The sequence below is a fragment of the Nannobrachium achirus genome (assembly GCF_963921795.1).
Source record: "Nannobrachium achirus genome assembly, chromosome: 22".
Lineage (NCBI taxonomy): Eukaryota > Metazoa > Chordata > Actinopteri > Myctophiformes > Myctophidae > Nannobrachium > Nannobrachium achirus.
The window spans coordinates 25,341,868-25,350,799 of record NC_137829.1 but is presented as its reverse complement, the minus strand read 5'-3'; the positions used below and the strand labels follow the sequence as shown (position 1 = coordinate 25,350,799).

General features: G+C 41.0%; 2 protein-coding genes across 3 annotated transcripts; one reads left to right on the top strand and one right to left on the bottom strand.

The window, feature by feature from the left end:
- Positions 1-69: 69 nt before the first annotated feature.
- LOC308307381 (uncharacterized protein) lies at positions 70-4,361 on the bottom strand. 2 transcript variants are annotated; one of them, XM_080752620.1, is made up of 14 exons: positions 4,245-4,361; positions 3,563-3,619; positions 3,234-3,360; positions 3,033-3,122; positions 2,756-2,943; positions 2,614-2,656; positions 2,327-2,435; positions 2,087-2,228; positions 1,892-1,959; positions 1,495-1,700; positions 1,215-1,356; positions 1,063-1,104; positions 922-949; positions 70-630 (listed from the first exon to the last, which is right to left on the bottom strand). In XM_080752620.1, exons 1-14 carry the CDS (start codon positions 4,285-4,287, stop codon positions 428-430), a joined length of 1,488 nt encoding a protein of 495 aa, XP_080608746.1. In that variant the 5' UTR covers positions 4,288-4,361; the 3' UTR covers positions 70-427. The 2 variants fall into 2 exon arrangements, with proteins under 2 accessions (XP_080608746.1, XP_080608747.1); XM_080752621.1 differs by having other exon boundaries at positions 1,215-1,353.
- Positions 4,362-6,285: 1,924 nt separating this feature from the next.
- Positions 6,286-7,678, top strand: tmem169b (transmembrane protein 169b; the record flags this gene model as incomplete). The annotated part of the gene is made up of 2 exons (XM_080752672.1): positions 6,286-6,559; positions 7,041-7,678. 2 exons carry the CDS (start codon positions 6,286-6,288, stop codon positions 7,676-7,678), a joined length of 912 nt encoding a protein of 303 aa, XP_080608798.1.
- Positions 7,679-8,932: the final 1,254 nt, after the last annotated feature.

Genomic DNA, 8,932 nt, shown 5'->3' with positions numbered 1-8,932 from the left:
AATTTTGATCTTTTTTTGGTCTTTAAATAAAGTGAATACTGTCTTCAAATAAAGTGAATACAATTGTGGGAACAGCAAACTAACATCTTACAAAGCAGAAAATTTGTATTTTTTTCTGCCAGATATTTTTCCTAAAACATGCCAAAGTTGGATCGTTTCAGAAATGTATTTAGTAAACCAATATAGTACATAGAACCCTTTTTTTCATTTACAGACAACAAATAGGTATTCACATGTGAAGGCAAAAGAATTAATAGAACACTTTTCATTTATGTGAAGGCAAATACAAAACTTATCTGGAGCCTATGAGGAATTTCCCAAACAATTTCAAATTTGGTCTTTAAATAAAGTGAATACGATTGTGGGAACAGGAAACTAACATCTTACAAAGCAGAAAAATTGATTCTTTTTCTCTCAGATATTTTTCCTAAAACTTGCCAAAGTTGAATGAAAATGGGAAAGCATCTCCAGCAGGCTTTTCTTTTCTGCCTACAGCTGCCTCAGGACTCTTGGAAGCAAAAGAGAACTGGAAATCATCTTCAGATCTCTCTGTTTGGTCCTCAGGACTCTTGGAAGCAAAAGAGAACTGGAAACCATCTTCAGATCTCTCTGTTTGGTCGAAGAGGAACCCTGAAACACATCATACAGTACATCAGAGTTAGCATTTGTTTTATCGTCGCTGTCGGGTGGAAACCTTTCATGTCCAAAACGTCCTTTTTTATTATTTTAAATACATTAAAATAGTGAAAATAGCAGATGAAGTCCACAATGCATCTTGTGAACTTGTACATCGGCTATTTTCACTCCTTTTGTGTGACACTTACAAAGTAGTTACTAAATATGGAGATGAGAGGTTTCTGCATGACAGCAATGATATCTATAATTTGCTATATTAAAATGCTATAGTATTTGCATATTTACCACGTGGGGATTTGGATTCAGAAGATTTCTGAAAAAAAGAGATAAACACTGACTTCAGATACATAACACTAGACGAACAAACGGAAGAAAAAGAACAACCAAGAAATTAAGTTAAGTTATAATGTTAGAAATGTATGGTACCTTGTCGCTGAAATATGAGCTGGTGAAAGTGAACGGTGACTCCTGTAAGGAAACAGTTACAGTATACATATATCAGAACAATCTCACCTACCGGTACGCAATTAGTACAAAATGTGTTATTAAATTGAAAACTGATCAGATCTTTTCCTCACCTCCTCCTGTGCAGAACCCATGTCAAACCCAAATCCAGAGAAGCTTGTGGTGCTGGCATCAGGGTTCATGGAGAATAGCATGGAGAAAGCAGGAGACTTGGAATCAGAGGTCCCTTCACCTTGCGAGCTGCCAGGGCTACTGCTAAATTGAGTATCACACACACACACACACACACACACACACACACACTGTTAGTGACTGGCATTCATGTCCCCCCTGGCTGAGTTGTATTACTGTAGCTTACTGTACCTATAAGCAACACAAACACAAAGGCCTTACTTGAGTGAAAAGGTCGGAGTTGAGGGCACAACTTTCATTCTTGTCGGCGGGGTCTGAGAATTGACACTTGGAGGTGTAGACGGAGGAAACACTGCATCCTTTTCCTCCTCTGTAGAAAACTCCATCTGCTCCTCTTCCACAGTGACTCTCTCCTCTGTCCCTTTGTCCCCTGCATCCTCTATCTCTGACATGGTGGAATGTTCCTCCTGATCAAGAGAACATCTTGAGAGAACATTTACCCTGGGAGAGGAAATGCCTCCAGAAAACAGTATCAGCAAACAAGGGATAGTGTTACGGGAAAGGTTAACTCACTATAGTTATCTGACTCTCTGAAATGACTTCAAACTAAATTAAGCTCTATCTGAATTTACAGTTAATCAACAAACAAGTACAAGACCTGATCCACTGTCCCACAACCCTGGTCCTGATGGGCACTTGGCATCTGCTCTGAGCGCTGCAATTGTTCTGAAGGAATAAAAGGACTCTAACTGTAAAGTTGCCTGGAAAATAGACTTATGCACAACACATCAAAACAAATATGGGAAGCTATGTCTATTAAATTCATGTCCAACTTACTAAAGATGGTACATACCAGCTGACTCTTGAATAGACCACAGTTCATGTCTTTCTTCTTGTGGTGCAGGAGGGTAAGGAGGAGAATCCTCTTCCATGTTTCTCTCCTGGGTCTCTCCTGTGTTAACTTCCCCAGACAAGTTGTGAACATCCTGCAAATTCTGTTCAAAGTGAACCAAAGAAGGCACTTATAAACACAATGCTAGAGGATGGGAACAAATCTTCTGGATACAATATTAACCGAATGCTGACCGAATACCTTTGTGTGGCTGAGATGAATAGAGGCAATGTCTATGGAAGAATTAATGTCCTCTGTCGGATTATCTAACTGCTTCTCCGTCTCTGTCACGGTCAGCTGGCCAGAGGCACTAAAGGAAAACAGAGTTAATTACAGAAATATAGAGTACAGCTCAAGGTAGGTTTTCACTAGCCTTGCGTTGCCAGACACTCATTCCCCCTACCGGTCACACGCAGTGTGATATAGTCTGGCAACACAAGGCTAGGTTTTCACCCCCATGATTTCATTCAGTGTTCTCAAAAGCATACCTCTCTGGTGTGTTCCCAGTGGAAGAAGAATTCACTGCTTGACCTGCACAGTCAGAAGTTAAATGAGCTTTGTGTTAAGCGCAATGAATCTTGAAACACCATTATGTAAATTATTAGGATAGTATAACATAAAGTGTATTACCAATTATATTTGCCATCTCTTTCTGCTTCATTGTCATTTCATTTTCAAGATCCTTAATGCGACTCTCAATTTCCTCATTTTCAGCCTTTATTGTGAGGAGCTTTTTAGCAAGGGGTTTCTGGTAGTAAAGTTCCTTGTGTTTCTGGAACTCTTTCTTGTAGCTTGCAAGCCGCTCTTCGTGCACGCACCTGTTTTGGTTCAAACGGAAAACAGTCCACTCAATTAACTTAATTTCATGTCCAAATATAACATTTCACCCAGCCACCACTGAACTTACAAGAGTTGGTTATAGTTGTCCCGACGTGTGTCTAGTTCTGCCTTCAGTGTCTTCTCATACTGAAGAAGTAGGCTGTTCGTTGCCTTCATGCTGGGCAGATATCAAGTGATATACTGTTATTAACAAACAACTACAGCATACTTAAAATATTACAACCGTCCTTGCATTGCGTCTACCTTCTTTGAAGTTACAAATCCATACCTTTTTGTATTGTCTTTGATATGTTTCACAGATTTTTGTTTTGCAGTGATTTCTCCGTCAAGTCTCTGGATAGTTATTTTGGTTGTTTCAATGTGGGATTTCTTCTCTGCTATGTCAGCTCTGCTAACTGTTGATAAAAAATAAAGTAAAGATGTTCATGTTATTGAATGCAGATGAGATAATGTTACTGCAAGTTGTAAGCTTGTAGATCTACTATTTTCAACAATCATTCTAAATAGAGATGCTAGGGTTCATGTTGTTGTGTATTCTACTGTCAATCATTCACAGTCAAAATCTACATGTGGACACAGACAGGTGTCTTGACTTACTTTTAATTTGTTGGTTTATCTCATCCTTCTTCTGAGCAAACTCTCGAGTTTGAAGAGCTATACAAGACCATTGAGAAACAACAGATGAAATTAGAAAAATGTGTTAGTCTCTGTATTAGCTAGCATTACTGTAAAGTAACTAAGTACATTTACTTAAGTACTGTACTTAAGTAGGCTACAGTTTTGAGGTGTTTGAACTTTACTTGATTTTCCAATTTTCAATACTACATCTACTCCACTACATCTCGGATCCAAATATTGTACTTTTACTCCACTACATTTATTTGAAAGCTTTAGTTACTAGTTACTTTGTAGATTATTATTACAAAACCTACATAAACCACTTCATGCAGCCACAGGCTATAGACATTTCGAGCATTTTTGTATACATTTAAAAACCTGAGATGGGACATAGGCATATTCTGCATAATGAACACTTTTACTTTTGGTACTTTAAGTACATTTTGATACCAATACTTTTGTACTTTTACTCAAGTACATTTTGAATACAGGATATCTACTTGTAAAACAGAGTATTTCTACATTGCAGTAGACCTATTGATACTTTTACTTAAGTAAAACATTTGAGTGCTTTTTCCAACATAGGTCTATGTATTAGCTAGCGAACCAATTTAGTTTGTGTTGGCTAAAGCTAGCAATGGGACAAACTGACATCTCTTACCTAATTGAAACATGAGCGTATCAAGTGACTTCTGGTCATCCATTTTTCAACTGACGTTGACATTAACCATAAAAGAACAGTACTAAGTGACTAACTACTGTACAATATTCATCCACCCACAGTTGTGAACAGTTGACATGCTAATCATTCACAGCAACACGGTTAATTTGTCAATATTGGTCAATTAGTTTGGATCTTAATCAGTAGGGGGCGCCAGAGGGAGCCTACAGTAAACGGTGAAGGAAACGCTCAATGGATGGAAACAATGAACGGAAAAACTGTGATAACTATTATTAGGCTGATGTAATGTCGTGCCATTTGCGTGTATATCTTCCCATATTATGAATATGTTTGCTTCTCTCCCGTACATTATTTATGTCCTGTTATTTTATGTTTTATTATTTTTATTTTAGCCCAATCCGTCCTGTCTCTCTGAATGTTAAAATAAAATAAACACATAAATAAATAAAAAACTGCAAAGTGATTTGTGTGTAGACTACAGTATGGACATTGGTTCTCAAAGTGGGGTCCTTGAGGGAGTTCCAGGGGGGTCCCCATGCCAGCTAAAAGATAGGCCAGGAACCAAATCCAAATGGACAGTTATGGTTGGGCCTATGTAACTCAGATATAGCCTGGTTAATAAACCAGACTGCAGATAGTGTGTAACCCGTGTAACCAAATGTACCAAACGGGTCCTTTTTACACACACTCTCTGAGTTAAATTAACATTGTGTCCGACGTAGCCTAAAATGCATGTCAAACTGATGGGGGGTCCTTGAAATTAAAATGGTTGGGAATCGCTGCTAAAATCTTCTCTTGTGGGGGGTCCCTGGCATATCTTTTCAAATTGGGTCCGTCCGCGGGCTAATAAGTGGTGTCAATTTGAGGGTCCTTGATATGAAAAGGTTTGAGAACGACATAGCATGGTTTGACTAGTGGGAAAGCCTGGTGACGCGAGGAGGATCTGGTTTGACAGATGAGGTGGGTTAGGGGCGGGTTTAGTGCTATTCTGGAATACAGTTTGCGGAGCGCATCTGTACAGTATCTGACTGCCTGCTCACCCACCCCGAATGTGTGTCAAACAAATACAACAATAATACAGCCGACGATATAGATGTGCCGATCTAGTTGTGGATCCAATCAACTGATTTGAGGTAAGATTCTGTTTCAATTGCCATTTTAGATCCAGCCTTTGCATCCGTCGCTGGGGACAAAAGAGCCGACATGGGTGTGATTTAAAGGGTGGGGGATCAGCTGTGTAGACTGGGCCGGCCACATTGTGCACATCCTCTCTCACACAGCCTTTGGAAAATCCGCCTAAAAGCATGTATATCCCTCTCTCTTCTCCCTGTAAGCAAAGTCTACTGTAATAATGATTTAATTATTTTAAAAAACGGGGTTTCGTGATGGTTGATAACATGGGTGTTGGCAGTGTGCAAGGAGGAGATTTTTTAAGGCTATTTATTTAGGCTGTATCGTTTTAGCATAAAAGAGAACTACATTTACGTTTTTTTTTTTATATATTTTTTGATGCAAAGTTTTAAGTGCTTCCTCAGTTCAGTTGCCTTAATACAGATACATTACAGTACACAGACTGTAGCTAACAGAAGATAACGGTTTAGCTTAATGATCACATGCTGCTATGGCTCATTCAAAATCCAGGCATGGACTACAGAGAGAAGAGAAATCTAAGCTATCCCTGTTCAAATGATTATTTTTATAACTCTAGTCTCTCTCTCTCCACCGCCCCCCCCCATCTCTCTCTCTCTCTCTCTCTCTCTCTCTCTCTCTCTCTCTTTCTCTCTCTCTCTCTCTCTCACACACACACACACACACACACACACACACACACACACACACACAGACACAGACAGACCCTATGTACAGTAACAGTATAGTGTTCCTTGTAGTCTACAAGTTGTAGATTTCCTTACAATGGATGGCAGCAGTCTGTCCCGTCCAAGAAATCACCATTAGTTTCTATATAGTCATCAGAACAGTATAGTCAAACGTTAGAAGTCACTCTGCTATAGGCGAGACCATGGCCCAAGTAGAGGAACCACAGACTGAAGGGGCGAGCAGCCCTCAGATGACCTCCTTGAGGTCTGACACATCAGGGAGCCATGCAGAGGAGGGTGAGGTGGGACCTGCCATGAGGAGGAAGAGAAAGAAGAAGAAAGAGCCTCGCCCTGAGTCCATCATCGTTTACCGCTCCGACATGGAAAGAGCACCTGGAGATGAACAAGGCGGGGAGGAAGGTGCAGAGAGAAATGCTGAAGAGGGTGCAACGTTTCTTTCTACACCGACAGGCGAAGGTGAGAAGACGCTGTCTTTTTATTACTTTGAGTTGTTGTGTCAGATTCAGTTAAACAGTTAATTAACGATTAGTGCCAGAGTAATGAGTCATTCATTTGAACAATTCTCATGCATTTGACATTCTACACCTGACACTGCACTATAATAAATTGTGATTTTCTGATGTTGTGAGCACAGTCGTGAATGTTGAGTCATTTATCTCGTGATAATTTAATCTGAAACTGATCTGAATGGCGCTTCCAAACAGCCCCTCAAAAATGACAATGAAAACGATTGGAAGCTACCCAGTACAAGAAAACACCCTTTATTTGCTTTTGTGCAAAATTGGACGCAAAAAGGCTTAGGATTTAAATATACTGTTGCCTTTTGGTTGATATGCTGTTGCCTATCAACCAATATATGCTGTTGCCTTTTTGTGTTCAAGTGTTTTGCAATTCATGCAAATTATTAATTATTGTGTGTCATTTGATCTGTTAACAGGGGCAGGGTGGAATCTACCTCCAGACAGTAGATACGTGACCTTGACAGGTACCATCACCCGGGGTAAGAAGAAAGGTCAAATGGTGGACATCCATGTCACACTGACAGGAAAGGAACTCAGGGAACTGGCCAAGTCAAAGGAACGACTTGACGCCGAATGTGAGGCAGGGGACGGTGGCAAGTGTACGTGTGGCTTCGGCATGTGCCAGGGCCCACATGTCGTCCTATGGAGCCTTTCCTGCGCTCCCTTGGTTTTCCTGTTCTCTTTCATCACCTCCTTCTACTACGGGACGCTCACGTGGTACAACGTCTTCTTGGTTTACAACGAGGAGCGGACATTTTGGCACAAGATCACCGTGTGTCCCTTCCTCATCATCTTCTACCCCATGCTCATCATGCCCATGGCTCTGTCCCTGGCTCTGTATTCTGCTGTAGTGCAGGTGTCCTGGGCGTTCAGCGAGTGGTGGCAGGTTGTACGAGACCTGGAGAAAGGCTTCTGTGGCTGGGCGTGTGGGAAACTAGGCCTGGAGGACTGCTCCCCCTACAGCATTGTGGAGCTGCTGGACTCTGACACTTGTATCTCTGGGACTCTGCAGAGCAAGGCCCCAAGTGAATTCGCTCAGACTTCCTCAGTGTAAAAACAGGGTGACACTTACGTCCATGGTCACACATGGATCCATACCTGGCTGAAAATACTATTTGGATTTGGTATAAAGACTTGTTTAAGGCTATACATATACGTGTGTATCAAAACAGCAACATGGGTACGCCAAGACCCGCCCGCGGAAACTTGTGATTGGCTGAACCGGAGGTAGAGAGCGCTCTGTTGTTGTGTTCACTTGGACTGAGCGAAGGTGCCGAAAGTCTTTACTTTTTACTATTCTGGCCCCCTGGTTTATAACGTCTAATGGCGCTTGTTCGACGGTGTCTCACGTGGATCAAGGTCGTCTGAGACGGCGCGCCTCCTTCGTCATCACCGAAAACAAGGTCTCCTTTACAAGAACCAGCCTTACCTGTTGCTGTTTTGAAACACGCTATACCTACAGTACCTACAGTACCTACTGTACATGTGTGGACTGCCACGTAGGACAAGACCAGTACAGGACATTATTTGAAAGCTGCTTTAAAACAATTTACTGTGATGGACAACTTGCTTGACACCACCCGAATTACCTTAAAGTTCCAAGCATTTTAAAGATAAAGCAAAGATTAGCAAGTACCCTCTCTCCAGCCTTTCCAGTCTTTCACTGTCACTATCAAAAATAAAGCAGGGAAAAAAGAAAATGGAAAAAATATTAGTAAGTACCTGAGCCAGGTCTGGATTAATCAGGCTTTTCTGAGTCAGGGTTAATTATTGTGTAGCCAATGTAGGGCATTGAGGTTATGGTTTATATAGGCCTACTTACACAGGCAACAGTCCGCCATTCCGAAACACCGCTATTCCGAAGCAGGGTTAGGGTTAGGTTTAGGGTTAGGGTTAGGGGTAGGGTTAGGGGTAGGGTTAGGGTTAGTTAGGGTTAGGGTTAGGGTAAGGGTTAGGGTTAGGGTTAGGGGTAGGGTTAGGGTTAGAAGTCAACGTTCGGAATAGCGGTGTTTCGGAATGGCGGGGTGTAACCCTTACACATCTTTCTGTATACACAATGGTCATTGATTATGCTAGAATAGCAATCCTACTCAGAAAAGATTGATAACTGGGCCTTGTCTTCTCTCCAGTTCCTGTAAGGATTTGGGTGCATTTTGGACACAAATGGACACATACCTCTCTCATGTAAATATACGTATTTTAATGTGTGTGTTGTCTATGTTGTCTACACTGTTATCATGACTTTTTAATGCAAATTTCAAGTGTTTTTAAAGTGAAATTATTATTATTACCCTTATTATTATTATTA

Excerpts from the sequence above, each read along its gene's own strand:
- LOC308307381 (XM_080752620.1), bottom strand. The coding sequence starts at position 4,287 with ATGGATGACCAGAAGTCACTTGATACGCTCATGTTTCAATTAG. Across the intron at positions 3,361-3,562 it reads GATAAACCAACAAATTAAAA|TTAGCAGAGCTGACATAGCA; the intron begins GTAAGTCAAGAC and ends TTTTATCAACAG. Across the intron at positions 1,105-1,214 it reads TGGGTTCTGCACAGGAGGAG|GAGTCACCGTTCACTTTCAC; the intron begins GTGAGGAAAAGA and ends GTTTCCTTACAG.